The sequence below is a fragment of the Erpetoichthys calabaricus genome, chromosome 3, assembly GCF_900747795.2.
Source record: "Erpetoichthys calabaricus chromosome 3, fErpCal1.3, whole genome shotgun sequence".
In the NCBI taxonomy this organism is placed as follows: domain Eukaryota; kingdom Metazoa; phylum Chordata; class Cladistia; order Polypteriformes; family Polypteridae; genus Erpetoichthys; species Erpetoichthys calabaricus.
The window spans coordinates 299,741,169-299,760,680 of NC_041396.2; the positions used below are offsets into that span (position 1 = coordinate 299,741,169).

At 32.9% G+C, this 19,512-nt stretch overlaps 1 protein-coding gene across 1 annotated transcript; it reads left to right on the forward strand.

Moving 5' to 3' along the window:
* The first annotated feature begins 6,251 nt into the window (after positions 1-6,251).
* On the forward strand, positions 6,252-12,279 carry hoxc13a (homeobox C13a). Its single transcript, XM_028796237.2, has 2 exons — positions 6,252-6,959; positions 11,283-12,279. Exons 1-2 carry the CDS (start codon positions 6,296-6,298, stop codon positions 11,537-11,539), a joined length of 921 nt encoding a protein of 306 aa, XP_028652070.2. The 5' UTR covers positions 6,252-6,295; the 3' UTR covers positions 11,540-12,279.
* Positions 12,280-19,512: the final 7,233 nt, after the last annotated feature.

Here is a 19,512-nt window from a genome sequence, read left to right on the forward strand (position 1 = left end):
TCTCTTCTGATCCGGGTCCGCTAAAGAAACTCGACTAAAAATTCTTAGATAAATAAAGTACCACAGCGCTTTGCTCTTTGCCTAAGAGAAAACATAACGTTCAGCTTTTGTGGCGTTTTTATTATTATTATTATTATTATTATTATTATTATTATTATTATTATTATTATTATTGATATTGATATCCTATACGGCATGCAGTGAAGTAGAGTGTCAAATAAAGTGTTATATGACCACGTGAAGACGACACAGTACCGTCTGCTTTCAGTCTAGACAATTTTTGAACAAAACTCTTGCCCTATTTCTAAAACGACAGTTCCTGGGCTTTTCGTCACTCTTCCCTTTCATTTAGACTGTCTTGAATTATTTGTTTAATTTGATAAAATGATGTTTCAAATTCACGGCTGTGCTTCCTTTTCGTTATTTTTCTTATATTTGGTGTATGTGGCCACATAAGGATCACGCATAATGACATAAAAGATATGAGATATTCAGCAGTAATGCAAACTCTTGGCAAATGACGTGCTTAAGTAACTGTCTCTGTGAACTTAGTATTTAACCACAAGTTTTGTTACAGAGTATAACTGGTATTTCATTAATACATTGGTGTGAATGGAAAACAGTAAAAGGAAAAAAATGCTTCTCCAGCCTTAGCAATCCATGGCTAATAGTATGTCTCCGTGCAATTAGACTACAAAATGGCACTAAGAATAGCGACAGTTACCTGAGTTCGGAATTTTTCAAACTGAATAAATAATTTTTATACTACAATGAGATGCTGCGGAGCTACACATTTGGGATTCCTATGGGACATCATGAGGTTATTACACGGGAAGTGTGAAATAATTGGTAATAGTGCGTTATTGAGGCTTATTTCAATTCTTCGTAAATGAGAAAATGAGTAAAATACTGCAGTGCTGATATACTTGTCTGATCGTTATTAAACATCTCTTATTAAACCTTGAAGCCTGAAGAAACCTGCTAACATATTAATACCTGCATATTAGTAAATTAGGCTTAGGAATTCATTTCAAATTTACTTATTTTAAACACAACAGTTTGAAAATTCAGTTTTAATTTGGGTAAATCAGATCTTTTAGCGAAGGATGTGCAGAAATTGAGGTTGACAAAAAAGTTATGTTTAAGTTGATTATCTTATATACAAGTTTATTCGTGACAAAATTCTAATCTATCTATCTATCTATCTATCTATCTATCTATCTATCTATCTATCTATCTATCTATCTATTATTATTATTATTGCAGAAGAAATCTTTTGACCACTTTCGCATTTAAATCCCAATTAGACTAAAAAATAGATAGATAGATAGATAGATAGATAGATAGATAGATAGATAGATAGATAGATAGATAGATAGATAGATAGATAGATTCATTGACATTTTCTTTCTTTCTTTCTTTCTTTCTTTCTTTCTTTCTACACGCCTATACTCCCCCACACTCCGAACACATTCGTATCTAATTATTGCATTGCACTGATTTTACCAAAGTGAAAGTTATTTACAATTAATCCCGAGCAATCATCTTATAAAGAAACATAATAATAATAATAATAATAATAATAATAATAATAATAATAATAATATAAAACACATATTGCAAAATAACAATAAAAACAATAATCTTAAGGTTGATTTTTTAAAAATTGTATACTTAGCGGGGTTCCTCTCGTAGATATAATGTGTTTCTCAGCCTAATGAATCCTGTCATTATCCAGCTGAAAATTACAAAGCAGCTTCACCCTTCAGACCTCACCTCATATTTAATGTTTTAATGATATAATTTAAAGTGGTGAGTATCGATACATCGTGGATTTGTATTTGCTAACTGGTATGCATAGATAAAGCATAACGTACATCAGGACATCACCCGGGTGTAATTGAAGCCGTAAATTTAAACTGAAGCTTCCTGGAGTGTAATGTATTTGTATAGAGGACCTATCATGCAATAAATCTGCTGTATACCAAGTATCCTCTACAAGAGTTTATGTGGGAAATATACAGCTGCGCAAAATGAAATGGGCAAGATAGATAGATAGATAGATAGATAGATAGATAGATAGATAGATAGATAGATAGATAGATAGATAGATAGATAGATAGATAGATAGATAGATAGATAGATAGATAGATAGATAGATAGATAGATAGATAGATAGGGAAAATAACTCAAATATACAAGAATAATGTTTAAGAAAATAGGTTTTATATATAAAATGTAAAATAGCTAACAAAAGAAACGTCTGAAAATGGGAAATGGACCATCTCAGACTATTTTTAATTCTGTGTAATTGCTCGTATGTACACGCAACGAATTATCGCTCATTTTCTTTCAATGAGTTTTAACTGAAAGTATTTCCACTGTGTATTTAAAACCCCCTTTCACAATGCTTTTATATTGAATTTAAAATACACAAACGCTAATCGAATTGTTTGGGCCGTCTCGATAGGCACATTCCATGTTGCCGATCTTAACTGAAGTTTTCTTTTTTAATTAAAAATTTGTGAATCATGTTGGGCTGTGCAGACTCTTATTTAAACATCTTTGTCACTGCGACCTAACATAATGCATTTATTAAACATTTACCTACTATCATTCTCTTTACTGCATATTCTATGACGTGACAAATTTAAGCAACCTCGTCGTTTATTCTGGGCTTGTGTGAGCATCAGATACCAGGAAAGAAGCTGTCTTGGGTGGGACACATACCCTTCGGTTTGGTTGGTAAATAAAAGTGTGAGTGCAGGCTCCATTTTTAACAACACAAGCAGTACTGGTTTTTTATTCGGTGTTTTTGATTTTGGTTGTTTTAAATTGTTTTGCTTAAGGATCATTTCATTTACACAAATCACCTTAAATACTATTCCAATTAATGTAATGATCCCCCACTGCCTAGTTTATACTATGCAGTATTTTATTATAATCTGTCACGTCGATAAATATCACAGCTTGTACAAACGCGTATACTACTTCACACGTCAGAAGCACACATAAGGCCTTAAAATGTTCACAGCAGTATATAAGAAAGTGTGTGTGTGTGTGTGTGTGTTTCCATGTATCTGTGTATTTATTGGTGTGTTTGTTTAAAAAACAAAATGTGTGCATATGATTTGTTAAAACGTGCTTTAATCTTTATTTCTTTTAAACAGATCTACTTTTATCAAGTAAATAACGTTAAGATAGGTTTTTTTTTATTGCGTTTTCCTACAAAGTAAGTATGACTACTAGTAAATACCAGTATAAAATGTACGTTTGCAAGATAAATATTTTAAGCAATACAGAGTTGTGTTCCAACATGAAATATATTAATCTGTGTCTCCTATTATATGCGCTGCTTCCACTTGAGACATATTCCAGTTATCCTGTTTCTACGTATTTTCAACATTCGTGTCAAAAGAACAAGAACAAGAAAAAGAAGAAGAGAAAAGACCATTAAATGAAAAAAAAAAACTATGCTTTCTTTCATTCTTAGCAGATTCCTGTTCTCTGTTGATGCTTCAGTTCATAGCTTCCTTGATTGTTTTAGGTTTGCATGTTAATTGGACTCTAGATGTGTGAAGTTCATTCTTGCCTGTCTAGACTCTAATTACGACTTTGTTTGTCTGGCTTTTACCTTGACCTTGGACTTCCTTCGAAGATACCATTTGCAAGAGCCTTCGAATTTGGCGCCTTCGGGGGGATTGACGAAAATGAAAACATATCTCGAAAACTGGACAAAAATGGCGGGTGTACGTCTTTATGCATTTCCTTTTCTTGAAATTAATTTATTTATCCAAAATAATATTTGATTTAAAATTGTAATAATTTGGCAAAGAATGTAAAAATGTGTTTAAGGGTTCTTTCTTTCTTTCTTTCTTTCTTCTCTATATCACCTCTCTAAAATATTCTTTTCAAATGAATATCATCTCTCTAAACATACATTTAAAGTTATTTTTTTTATTATTGTACATATTCATAAATCATTTATTCTTTGGCCGTGAATGCTGAAAAGTTAAGGTTCTTTCTTTCTTTCTTTCTTTCTTTCTTTCTTTCTTTCTTTCTTTCTTTCTTTCTTACATCTCTAAATATATATTCTACTGCGAAATCAGTGTCCATAATATGTTCTTGTAAACCCAACTACCACTGCTCTTTCTGATGAAATGTTCAAGTCTGCTAGACACGCTCTATCAACCATATGAATTTTAAGCGGCTATACTTATACGAGAAAGATATGTAAAACATTTAGAAGATAATATAATTTTCAAATAAAAAACTGAAGCTGTAAACTTGCTGTGCGATAAAAAGCCCGAAGACGTATTCCTGCATTTAAGAATGACTGTTTGGCGAAAATCAAACAGCCAATCACTTGCTACGTACTCTTTAAAAACATATAATATTGCGTTGAAAATACAAGGAAGTTATCGAGTAAAGAGGCTCTCAATAAAGAATAAAGTATATACACTTCTAAGCACACACATATATATAATATATGTGTGTATGTGTGTGTGTGTTCGTTTATGTGCGTGTGTGTATGTATATAATTGATAATTGTTTAATTAGTTATCACTTTGTTATTAGATTCTTGTAACCTAGGAAGTGTCACTACCTTGCATTTTGTGCTTTGCTTTTCACTTGTGGTGATCATTTTCATAAACTTGTCCTGTAACACTTGTCCTGATTATGTTGACCTCATTTGCTTTGAATAAAAGTCTGCTTAGCAAATATATGTAAAATATTTTTTTAATGTTTTTAATATAACATTAACATTTTAAGAGCTGGTGATCAAATGCAACATGTTTAAAAAATAAATTACATTTAACAAAATAATATATCGGTAGAAATTATCGCTTATATGTGATTCTCGCCACCGTTCTAACATCCATAAATATGTGACTTGCTCTATCTAAAATGAGAGTCCTAGTGTTGTAGTCATAGATAGATAGATAGATAGATAGATAGATAGATAGATAGATAGATAGATAGATAGATAGATAGATAGATAGATAGATAGATAGATAGATAGATAGTTTGCACCAAAACAGTTATTAAGGGTCACACACGTTTTCTATAATAAATTATAAACGTACGCAAATTACATTACATAAAATCAAAATAATAACAAAATCCTAGTTAATAAATGAACACAAGCTAAATGTGTATGCTATACTATACTGTTTTATATGCGCAAAATGCAGAAATTATAAGTAACTATGTCAATTTTACATTACATAAAATCAAAATAACATAAGATCCTAGTTAATAAGTGAACACAAGCTAAATGTGTATGCTATACTATACTGTTTTATATGCCCAAAATGCAGAAATTATCAGTAACTATATGTTCTCTTTTATTAATCTTTAATGCTTACGTTGCCGATTATTTTTCTTTTTCTTTCTCTCCGACGTCGTATCATTTCAGCGTATTTAAAGTTGTGTCTTGCGGGTAAGTTTTTTTTTTTTAATCTCTGATGTAATGTAATTAAAGAAAATATACATTTGAAGCATCACTGTGAACCCACAGTTTCAATGAAATTTATACGACAGAATGTAACGCTAAAGGCAAACACTGCATCACTATTAAAGAAAAAAAGATGAGCTGAAATAACGGAATCAACATTCGGCGCAAACGCATCTCTGGTAGCCATTGAAAAAAACGCAATCCATTTATTTTATTTTCTTATATATATATATATATATATATATATATATATATATATATATATATATATATATATATATATATATATACATACATCCCGTCGATTATTCCAGCAGTGCTCTCTATAAACGTGTAAGACACATGACAAAAACACTCTCAGTCTTATAACCAAGAAGGGTACGAAATCCTGCATTTTGTATATAACACGTTCATTCGCTTTCTTGTGCTCGCCTTCGATATACTATAAACGGTGTTATTTTTGGCATCGTACAGAATCCATATTTATTTAATTCTGGAAAGCTTCTCTTCAACATTTTCAGTGTCGGCTAAGCCCTCTAGCAACCCTGTCACTTTAAGGCCATCCCTTTAAGGTTTATTGTTTCTAAACCGATTTCAACCAATGGAATCATTTTCTTCAGCCCAAAGGTAATCGGCAAATACGATATAAACTGTTGTTAAAGGGATAAGATGTGCAAAGTCAGCTTCACCGTATTTTGAATATCACGTGTTCCCGGCTGGCTCTTAATGAACTGGGCACTTGGGTCTCTTTCGCGCATGCGCTTGTGTAAAAATGTGTTTGGAAATTGGGTGCTTGCTGGAGAAGTCGACTTTTAAAAAGCATCGGCAGACCGTGATATGACGACTTCGCTGGTTCTGCATCCACGCTGGGCGGATACCTTGATGTACGTGTATGAAAAAAGCCCGAATGAAAATAATCACAATAAAAACCAAGTCATGGAGGGAATAAGTGGGAATTGCCCAGCGAGTCATTGCAGGGAACTGATCTCTCACCCAGCTTTGGGTCGCCATTCCGGCAGCATAGCGGCTCATCAGGGTTCGGTTTATTCGGATATTTCATCTCCGGACGCGGGCAGGCAATGTCCGGCTCCCCAGACTTCTTCGAGTGCAACCCTGGGCTACGGATATCCGTTTGGGAGTCCTTATTACGGGTGCAGATTGTCACACACGCACAACGTGAACCTGCAGCAAAAGCCTTGCTCTTATCACCCGGCCGAAAAGTACTCTGAACCAAGCAACACTATTCCCACGGAAGAACTGTCATCCAGAGCAAAAGAGTTCACGTTTTACCCAAGTTTTGCCAGTTCCTACCAAGCTGTCCCTGGTTACTTAGACGTGTCCGTGGTTCCAGGTATAAGCACGCACCCGGAACCAAGGCATGAGGCTTTAATACCAATGGAAGGCTATCAGCATTGGGCTCTCTCCAACGGTTGGGATGGCCAGGTTTATTGCTCCAAAGAGCAAACGCAGTCCTCTCATCTGTGGAAGTCACCTTTTCCAGGTAGGAAATGGAATATTTTTTGTAGACGCCAGAAGGGAAATCGGGGGAGGACTCAAGAAATTAGAATGTAACTAATGAAAAAAAAAAAAATAAATAAATAAATAAATAATAATAATAATAATCAATAAGCAAGCTTTTCTCAATACGAAATATTCCAGGTGTAAACCTAATCCCAGTTATTCATAGTGTAAACTATTTACTGAACCAGTTTTTCTCTGAAACATGTGTATTTCTATATTTTTATTTAAATGTATTTCATATGACTAAGGTAAAAGAATATCTTCACTAAATTAAAGATAAAATTGTTATTTGTTTTATCCAACAACTTCTAATTATAGCATGCAGTTACGCACAAAGTCTAATTAAAAAGGTGTTACCATTTTGATCGGTTTGTCTAATTTATTATTACTTATACGATTATTTCTTCCCGCCAAAATTTTATAGAAGCTGAATTGAAACTCGAATGGTAATTTGGCAATTTTTAGGTAAAATAAGTCCTGTCAAATAGGAGGACAAAATCCCCTTACTTACACGGGCCAATTCAGACCAATCAGAAATAAGCAACCGTTTCGATATCAACGCAACTTGCAGGCGTGTAAAGACTTCACCACCTACCCAAGTGAAATTAAACAGATTAATTTAGGATACAGAAATCGTTGCAGGTTTAATTTTTGAGATATTACTCTTTAGTACTGCCATTTGAAAGAGCTGTGTAAATCAGACACGAGTTTAAAACGGTTCTTCTTGTCTGATCTGTAAAAGCAAAGCCATCTGTCATTCATTTAATCTGTTTTTAAACCAGAAAAAAACAATCGTCATAAAACAGTGGTCTTGGTGGATTCTAATCTTCAAAACAAAGATGACTTTACAGTCCAATGAAATCTTGGAAGAAGACGAAAGGTAATAGATTTGAGTGAATTCCCCAGGCTTTATATATATAGCTTTTCGCTAATTTTGTTTTCTATTTATAAAGTTTCTTAAAAGCGAGCATAAACTGGACACATGAACAAGCTGTATTCGTGTCATCACCTTTAACAGTCTCTTATTGTTATGACAGATGTCTGGTCACTTCAGCTGCTCAGTCAAGTACCAAAATTCGTGCACACATCAATGCACAGTAGTCACGCAAAAGTTCACTTGAACTTGCGCCTTTTATATTTTTGAATGCGCTGCTTTTTAAAGGCACCATATTGGTGGAAAAATGTCAGAACTTAACATTAGGGAGAGAAATGAATGTCTTGATCTGACTGGGGAAAAAATTGTAGTGCAACATCGTTCCCTAAACCGCACCGGTCTTAACACAGACTTACATTTACTGAGCGGTCGGATGGTGGCTCTCATGACTTCTGCAGTCATAATATTTACAGGAAAATCAAACACTGCAAGAATTAAAAGAATACTTTCATGATTTTCTGATTGTCAAAGCTGTTGTTATCCCACACTCTATCTATCTATCTATCTATCTATCTATCTATCTATCTATCTATCTATCTATCTTATATTAACACATTTATATAATTTCTTTTTGGAGTTCATTTAATCATTGGCACAACACATAACAGACATCATAAAAAAAGTGTAAATCCTAATAATGAAACATTAAAATGTGCACTTCTCTTTGTGAATATACGTGTTTGATTTTTTTTGGATAGTAAGCACACAACATACAATATATATTTAAAGGCTTTCCACATAGGTGTTTATATTTTAATTTTACATGAAACTTTTTGATATGGAAGAAAATCTGTACTTATGTAACATATTTTTCATAAAAATAATGGTGTGAATCAATGAAAATGTAATTTTATTTGAACAATACATACGCATGTGTTTACCTCAGCACACAAACAATAGTTAGATTATGTGGTCATACACCGCCCACTGTTTGGAAGAGTTGCTATTCTCTGACCCGGATCATTAATTTCTGAAATATCAATGCCCAGTTTCAAATATTTGTAGGTACTGTAGCATGTTTTGAAAAAAAAAGAACGCACACACACACACACACACACACATATTATATATATATAATATGTATATATATATGTATGTATGTAAGTATATATATATATATATATATATATATATATATATATATATATATATATATATATATATATATATATACATATATATATATATATATATATATATCCTAAAATAACCATGGAACACAAGTCATTCACATTCATATCCCTCTCCTTAACCAACATAAAAACAAATGTCTTTGCATTGATTACAGTAACCTGGCAGGCATAATGATTTCTCATTGTCAAATTCTTCAGTGTGTCAAGCTAGAGCATGAAATGCCAGTTTTGCTGTAAAATCTGGCACTCCCTAATTCCAATTATGAGAACTAGTCACGACCATATTGTATGTGAAATACTGTATCCATCAAAGAAGGCCTGTCAAGAGCCTGGCATTCTGTACACTGGCAACTCTATGATCCATATCAATAGATGTACTAATTGTTGGTGAGGAGTGCTGCATGGAGAGGACACAGTGTTGTGAATAACATACATACATACACACACACACACACACACACACACACACACACATACACATCTACATAAATTTAATACTCCTGAAACCACCTATCTATCTATCTATCTATCTATCTATCTATCTATCTATCTATCTATCTATCTATCTATCTATCTATCTATCTATCAAATAAATAAAAATGTTTCGCACTGCATTAATTGCATTCAACAATTTGTGAAATAAAATTTAAAAACATTTTGAAATAGAAAGTGCTAACAAAAATTCTGATATTTTACATATAAGAATAATGTAGGCACTGCAGTTTGCATTTATTATTATTCTTGCCAGATTCATTATTATCTAAGCTAGATGGCATTTTGATCTGAAACAATGTGTAATTTTTGCATTCAGAGCATCAAAATAAGAGATTTGAATAAATATGTGGATGCATTGTCATTTTATGACTATGAATACAATTGTTTAAAAAAATATAAAAATTGAGATCAGTATTCTCGTATTTTTGGGCAGATAGCCTTTAGCCATTTTTATTCTCTATCATCCCTAAAGATAAACTTAACTGATGAATTTTTAACTTATCATTAATTGTTAGAATATTTCTAATTTCTTAAACTCTTGTTTGCACATCATTCTGTAATTCAGATGTATGATCAAAAGACAACACAGGAATGATTGGTACCTCTTCTTTATATATGATTATAATATGACATATATTGATAAAGTAACACAAAGACAAATGCTAAAGATCCTCCATCTTTATAAATTCTATCTTTCTCTTAAATGTTAATATATAGAGAGCTTGCTCATCATAAATATTGAGCAGTTATTTATTTGTGGAAAAGAGAAAATGGTAGTGTAATTTTTAGTTGTAAACATCTTTCTTTCTTTCTTTCTTTCTTTCTTTCTTTCTTTCTTTCTTTCTTTCTTTGTCTTTCATTCTTCATTTCATTGTTATTTATATGTATATATCTGCTTACCCAGGGCACAGTTATATATATATATATATATATATATATATATATATATATATATATATATAATACTTTATTCTTATTTTTATTTTGTTAACTTTTGTTTTGTTTGTCAGAGCATTTGAATATTTCCAGTTCCATTGGCATGGCTGTATTTGCCACATACAGTATAGAGCTCTGATTGTATGTGGTGCCTATGTTATTTAGTATTATTATTTGCTATTATAATTTATTGTTTATATGTTTGTTACCATTAGTTGCTTTTTTAAATTATTAGTTACTATTAGTTACTGTTGTTGTCATTATTATTCCTTATTATTACCTTTTTATTGTCCACACGTTTTACTAATTTATATTACCTTTATTCTTTTTACTATGTTATTTTTTATTAATTTCAAACACCGTTTTTAATGCTGGGTACACGATTTTAAGAAAAGCCCATAATTACAAGGTATAAGGACTTACTTTTCTGAGCTGCCAGAATGGTGAGGCACGGACTGAAGTTAAAGGACTTTCAATGGCCAGAAGTATTTTGAGTTAGAACTTCAAATATTCCAAGTCACAAAACTTTTCATATGGCGAATAGGCAGCAAGGAAAATAAATCATATAAATAATAATGTCATAACTAATTATCAAACTTGTCCTAAAAGCGAAAAAGAAAATAAATTGAATTTTTTAAGTTAAGATATAAAAGGGCTTCTCGTTTTGAAGCGGTTTATAGGGGCCTTAAAACACACCTTTATAACAGCATGCATGGCTTTTGTACATTTGGGATATGGAATCCAAAATCTGCGGGATGCCGGGAGTGTAAGTGTCAGCCTACAGCTGTTTGCCTCTGTCTTCCAGATGTCGTGCCTCTGCAGCCCGAGGTGAGCAGTTACCGGCGAGGACGGAAGAAGCGGGTCCCTTATACAAAGATCCAGCTGAAGGAGTTGGAGAAGGAGTACGCCAGCAGCAAGTTCATCACCAAAGAGAAAAGGCGACGTATCTCAGCATCAACTAACCTCTCAGAACGTCAGGTCACGATTTGGTTTCAGAACCGACGTGTCAAAGAAAAGAAGTTCGTCAGTAAATCCAAATCATCTCACATGCACACCACTTGAGAACGGGTGCCTATATCTATTTAAACCGAACCCAAGAACACTCATCCTGAACCCCAAGATCCTACATGTAAACGTTTCACAATCAATATTTGTCTTTTCGTGAAAGCTATTTAAAAGCTAAAGAGACTGCTGCCCCTGTTGGTCGCTCTTTATCTTTCCTTTATGAATGTGAACAATCACTTACTTTTTTTTAAGCATTTGTATAAATATATAATTGTATATTAAAAAAAAAAAAAAACTTGTATGAAATACTTGTATACGTTTAAAAATGTGTGTCCAGTCTTAAATCTCTTTTTTTCATGCTGAGTTTTTATACCTCTTTTCCAGAAATTGGATAAATAAAAAATGACACATTCATATATTTGAGCTCCACACAGCGACGACAAGGCAATTTTATATAAGATGTTCGATTCACTTCAAACATCTCAGTCAAAACTTGTCAACGGAGAGATATAAGACTGCTAATGTCGAAATTGTACAGTATACAGTATGTCACAATGTCTGAATGTAGTCGACGTGGGACAAATTGATAATTTGAATATTGGTTTATTTCTATATCTTCCTCGAGGAATATTAGTATCTGTTTTTTTTGCAAAATGAAATAAGCATCCCAGAAATCGAATGACGTTGCTCATTAAAATGTAAGCATACCATGCTTTGCTCATTCCTAATAGTATATGACATCTTATCGCATTAAGACTGTTGCTTCTTCCTGCAAGCTGTGTCTTCATATTAATTGTCTTGACCGTGTATTGTGCTGTGGTGCTTGAATTATGCATACTGAATGAGATCGTGTTTCTTATAAATAAAAGCAAACTTCAAGATTGTTAATTGATTTTGTTATGTATGTACGTACGTACGTATGTATATGTGTATGTATGTAACTTATGTTTGAATATCACTGGTCTATATTTGTCACAGAACAGCTTTGGGGTGTTTTAGAAGTCATGCTCATTTCATAGATTTAATCTGATTTTTTTTTTCACCCATAGTTTGTGTCTGTTTTAGCCTGTGTACATTTTTTAAATGAATTTCTTGGATTCTCAACTTGACCTTTATCCTCGGAAATCTTGGAGAGGTCAGCGACGAGCATGGCAAACGGTTTAATCAAAGCATTTCAGCAATGAAAAAGCGATACCAAGTCAAGTGGAGCTCCGGTAAGATTGGGAACTACTGGTTGGGCGCTAAACAGGAATTTTCTTGGGGGAAATACAGCAGAAATCTTTGTACTTTAGGTGAGACGCTCCCAGCATGTATAGCTACGTATATTGTTAATGGTAATCGTGTGCCGATTGTGTGATAGCAAAAGTGTGATTTGATATTTGAAATCAGTACGGAAAAATATCAAATTCCCTGATATTGATTCACGTGACAAATAAACCAATATGTGGTGCTAATCTGATTTTGCACATTCCAGCGTCAGTCCTATCAGGTTTACAGGCAATTTCAAATTGGCCACTTGTGGGTGGTATGTGTGGGCGCCCAGTCCCCTTTCAGGTTTGGCCACTGCCTTGTGATGCCACCGTGATCAAGCGGGGTTGTAACATTAATGTATATGTATTAAAATATATGGATCGATATATATATTATTTTCACAAAACGGAAGTGGTAAATCTGTAAGTGAAGCTCTTAGTGATCCATTTTTATCTTATTTTATTTTGTTTGTTATCTATTTATAATTTCAACTTCTTGAAAGTGTTTCGGCTTACCACATCCGTATTAAAGAAAGAAAGAAAGAAAGAAAGAAAGAAAGAAAGAAAGAAAGAAAGAAAGAAAGAAAGAAAGAAAGAAAGAAAGAAAGAAAGAAAGAAAGTTCTTTTTACTAGAAGTTACGATGCGGACGATAAACGGAGCAATCACTGGCGTAATGTATAACATCTGTTTAATGTATTTATGCGAAGATATATAAAATTGGAATGAATTTCACAATTTTTGTTAATTGCTTACTGATTTGAAAAAGCAGTACCAAGAGGGTTCAATAAAAATAACTTATTTCTTGTTTAGCCCAATTATCACACAAGGAATTCCTGAATTGGTTTTAACAGGCTCTATTTTTGACAGCCGCCAAGTCTTGACTCTCTAAGAAGACAAGAAAGAAACTCAAAAAAATAAATAAATAATAATAATGTAAAGAAAAAATGGAAGAAATCTTGGAACCGTCGATTTAAAGAAGAGACCCCCTTTCCAGGTAGGTTGGGCATGCAATGGGTGCCGAAAAACTGGGTAATACACTCGTACAAAAAAGAGCGTGCTCAATAACAAAAACGTTCAGTACATTACCTTTACGAAAAATAAAAAAGAAAATTGTATCATTGAAAAGCTGTGTTCTACACAGCACGTTATTTTCCCGACTAGCATTTATTTATTTATTTTTTATACAATTCGTTTAGTTTACATCCCGTCACTTGACACCACATTAAAAAACTTTCTAATATACATCGTTGTGCTCTTCAGTGTACCATGCGATGTGCTTCTGTCCCGTCCGGGTTTTGTTCCTGCATGACTTCACCCTTTTATACAATTCGGCCGTGTCTCCCTGATTCTCAACTTTTGCTGTCAAAACATAAACGTGTGTATATAGTTACATATTTGATCCTTACGTTCTCTAAAATACTTCTGTCATTACTGTAAATATAACACGCTTTCTAATAACCGTTTCGGAGAATCAATGAACACGTCAAATTATGCATTATTTTCATTACGTAATTCACCTAATCATGTTGTAGATGCTCGTACTTATTATTATTATTATTATTATTATTATTATTATTATTATTATTATTATGGTTACTTGCGTCCTATAATGTAACACAGCTGACGATTTCAGTCATGGAGTTATTATATGTAGATTGTTCTAATACATACTATAAATAACATAAAATACTGCACACTAAATACATTTCAAAAATAAAAAGTAATAATGTCAGTTCGTCAAAATAGGTTTTGACCTCAAAACGTTCTTCTCGAGTATTAGGCTATGGTAATCATACTTAATAAACATTTTAAGGTTCCTACACGACGACATTTGAGGTCCTATAAACGGGACGAGATCATAAAAGCCATTAAGAAAGAAAGAAAGAAAGAAAGAAAGAAAGAAAGAAAGAAAGAAAGAAAGAAAGAAAGAAAGAAAGAAAGAAAGAAAGAAAGAAAGAAAGAAAGAAAGAAAGAAAGAAAGCTGTTTTTAAATACAGTATTGAAACAACACTTAGCTTATATTTTATAAATCCGAATTAGCCAGATAATTTATAGTACTAGGGTGTTGTACCGTGTTAGCCATTATGAACGTAATGAGAAGTCAAGCAAAATAAAACTTTTTATATGCTCACTAAAAAGAAAGCTTGCATATTGTAATCTAGTTAACCAGATAATTTAGAATTCCAATGTGTTTTCTTCTCTTATATCAACACGCATAATATTACAGTATTTTTACATCTTTCCAAAAATATTTTGCTGCCATTTGTTGCCAAACTGAAATAAATGTATAAAGGTAAATCTCAGAAAGAAAGAAAGAAAGAAAGAAAGAAAGAAAGAAAGAAAGAAAGAAAGAAAGAAAGAAAGAAAGAAAGAAAGAAAAGATACTGGATTGAGATATGCCTGTTTGTATTATTCAGAAGGTACATTATTCTATAACAAATTAGAGGACATATACAATAAGTGAATGGGATTCGAGCGTATACCATTGGCCACACAGCGCACATTTAAGAAAGCTGCGTCCAGTCTATTCTGACTTTAAATGCAATATTCTACGTTTGTAAGGGCGCTGCCTTGAAAATGCTAAGTATTAGAGAAGAGGTTAAAGTACGAGCGAAACGTCACAAAAGACAAAGAGGAGAAATAGCGATGTTTAACCGAGTGTTTTTTTTTTCTTCTTCGTCTTTTCTGATGTCATTTCTGCGTTACCCTTGACCGTGACTATGCAGTCTGTGACCTTGACATCACAGAGGCTCATGCATAGTAAAGAGGCGCATGTGTGCTTCCTCTGGGGGTGGGGTAGGTAGGATGGTTTGGGTTACAGGAGGGAGGCTGAGAAAGTGGAGGAGGGGATTCCACAGCTAGAGACCCAAATTCCGCATTCTTTAAAACTCACGAGCAGGTCAAACAATCAAAGTGTCCAGACGGACAGCAAGGCTACTGTTTACAGACAAACAGGGTGCCATTCGCAAGTCTAGACAGGAGAGTTAATGGCGTGCCATAAACACATAAACGTCGGAAGTGGAGGGACCTTTTCTCCCTTTTATCATTGGAATCCTCGTCTGCTTCATAGGACTGACCAGCCCTTTTCTTCTTACTTGTAGAGAACTTAAATGCATCGTCCAGGTGTGTGAGGCCACTCTTTGTGTAGCAGTGCACCTGTTTCGGCATCTATCTATCTATCTATCTATCTATCTATCTATCTATCTATCTATCTATCTATCTATCTATCTATCTATCTATCTATCTATCATCTTATCACGTAATTTACCCTTGTATGATTTGAAAAGAAAAAGTGGAGAGAACATTTCTTACTCTAGAAATATATATTGTTACCTAGCATCTAAACCAATTTATTTAGTGCATTTATTACATGATGGCATTTACAGTGTATATATATACATATATATATATATATATATATATATATATATATATATATATATATATAGTGCATAGAAGCGTGTCAATGATCAAACTGTAACTATACAAACTTAACAATAAAACAGAATTTGCTTTCTCTGTAACACAAGCTGAAATCATTACAAATTCATAAGTCAATCATTCCATTAATAAGAGGCAGCCATTCTTCACTGAGCGAAAAAAGTCCCGTTTTACATATGAAACACACCTCAAACATTTGTAACAATTAAAACATAGTATCTATCTATCTATCTATCTATCTCTCTATCTATCTATCTATCTATCTATCTATCTATCTATCTATCTATCTATCTATCTATCTATCTATCTATCTATCTATCTATCTATCTGGCTGTCACATAATCTACCCTTCCACACTCTTAAAAATCCCAGTTCTTTAATGGGTTTTGTGGTTCTTTGTAGAACCTTGGCATGACCAAATACCATTTCATCCCAGGAAGGGTTACAGATATAGACAATCGCCTGTATTATTGTATGCAGCAATTTTTTTTCTCTCTTTTAAATGAGGATCTAATGGCATTTCACAAATCTGTTATCATTACTGTATGGAGCCTATACCTAAATAAATAAAGGGTCTTTATGGAACCTTCATGTGGATGCGTCTTTTGGGAACCAAAAAAGGGTTCCTCTATGGCATCGCTCTGAAGAACCACTCGGTTACATTTATCTTTGAGAGTGTAGAGTTTTAAAAGAAAAAGTGGACGCGGATGCTTTATTTCCTCCGGAGATGTGTCCAAAACAGTTATGTAGATGTTTATTTCCGACTGCATTTTGCCGTTTCATTTAAATAATGATCAAACTTTAATTTAATCCAGAAATTCAGCAAACAGAAGTGTCCCTGTAACACTGTCATTTGCACTAAAAAGAAGGCGATATAATTAACGACGTTTCATTTCAAAACAACAATTCAATTAAAAAGATGTAGACATGTTCCACTGATCTAAAAGTCCTGTTCAACTTACAACGACAGCTCTTTAACATTTGTAACAGTTAAACAAATAAAACTGAGTTACACAACACTTTAAATAATCAATTATATACCACAATCTATCTATCTATCTATCTATCTATCTATCTATCTATCTATCTATCTATCTATCTATCTATCTATCTATGTCTGTCTGTCTGTCTGTCTGTCGGTCTGTCTGTCTGTTCAGATTTCAACTCTTATACGTTTGCTTGTATAACCTCTGTTTCTTGAATTATTTACAGTGTTCTCCTTTAGTCCCGGGCCAATAATTATCTAATAAAACTGGATTATGTGGTGGAAAGCTGCGATGGGAAGGGGTTTGAGAACCTCTGGTGGTAGCAGCGTGGAAATAGCAGGAGGTGGGGCGAGTTTCGTGCATGCCAGTATTTGTGGAATGCAGTCACGAAAGAATACCTTGGCTTAAAATATGTTAAAAGTAGGTTGAACAGTGCGAAAATATGGAAACACGTTCTAATGTCTATATAATTTTTGTTCTAAACTTTCCATCCAGCTTTAGTTTTGATTTTATACTTTTCGCGGTGTACAAAACAAATATGTTAATTGAATGAAGTTCCTGTTACAGGTATATCATTACAATTTATATAAACAAGGACAAAAGTGCAGGAAGGATCTCATAATACCAAGTGATTAATTAATGTCTGAGCTCTATAAACATGCCTGTCGCAGAAAACAATAAAAATAACAAACCAATAGAATCTTTATTTGTTAAATAAAAAACACGGAGGCAAGAAAATACATTTATAGTTTTCAGCGTGTTTAGGCAGCAATGTGGCGCAGTGGTTACGGCTTTGGACTTCAAACCCTAAGGTTGTGGGTTCAAATTTCACCACTGACACTGTGTGACCCCGAGCAAGTCACTTGACGTGCCTGTTCTCCAAATGGAAAACCGAAAGAAATGTAACCAATTGAATCTCGGATGTTGTAAGTCGCTTTGGATAAAGGAGTCGACCAAATAAGTAAATGTAAACTGAAGACAAGCTTACAGCATGTTTTTACGCATATGTAATTTGTAAATCTATCTGTCTGTCTGTCTGTCTAAGTTCATGAAACAGATCTAATCCATGGAGTTCCAGTGCTATAAAGAAATGTATATATTAATTTTCACCGCAATTACAATTTTGCCGTAAATTTTGAACTAACAGATGGGTATTATTTTCCCTTTTATTAAATAGTTCGAAATATTAAATACATATAACAAAAAGAGGTTGCATTCAGAATTTTCAACCTCTTGATTAGTTTCTGTTTTAAAATGTTGCAACTAGAGCCTAAGTACGCATATAATTTGTAAATTTGTCATTTGTATCCAGTCTATCTATCTATCTATCTATCTATCTATCTATCTATCTATCTATCTATCTATCTATCTATCTATCGGCCGGAATGTATTACAGGTTGCATATTTTTCACGAAAACAAACGTTAAAACATTAAGCGCGGGTGTACGTTTTCAACCTGCACTGACATAAATCAACTAGGCATAAGTTTTAAAACTGTAATGATTAATACAACATAATGTTTATCGGTTCAATCTATCCTGATGATATTTGTTATCCAAAAATAAATATATTTGTCAAGATACCATTAAATAAAAATAACACGTTCTGTTTATATAGCGCCTTTCCCGTGCTCAAAACGCTTCACAAACAGTTTAACAGGTACAAAAAAAAAACAAAAAAAAAACGAAATAATAGCACAGAAGAAGATTCAATGAGTAACACTTGATACAAACTAATGTCACGCTTTGAACACCAAATAGTAGAATAATATATTTCAAACAGGAGGACGTTCTCAATTAGAATAAGAATTCATGGAAGCACAATTAAAGTGGTACTAACTTAACACTCTCTCGTCATCTTAGTTTGGTCGTCAGTTGATTTTAATGTTCAGATATCCTATAATTTCGCTATTTATATATACAATCTTCGCATTGGTTATTTTAATTCTTAATTATATTTTAGTGTTTGTGTTCAATTTTGATGTATAATCGCAAATGTACTAGCAGTAGTAGTAGTAGTAGTAGCAGTTGGGTTATTATTATTATTTTTTTTATGTATTTGTTTATTTATTCTTTTTTTTTTTTGCTTTTACTAATTGTAGTTAGTATATACAATGATTAAGAGAAATACATTATATATGTAATGTAATATAATAGAATCAATAATATACACAATGAAATGTAATACAATAGAATCAATACAATATATACAATTTAAAAAAACTGGTACAAACAGGCATATGTAAAAGTCAACTGTTGAAGGTTAATAGATATACTGCAGATATCAGCTTTGGTGTATAAATAAATCGTCCAATGCGATTAAGAAGAAAAGCGCACGTTAGGAATATACTGT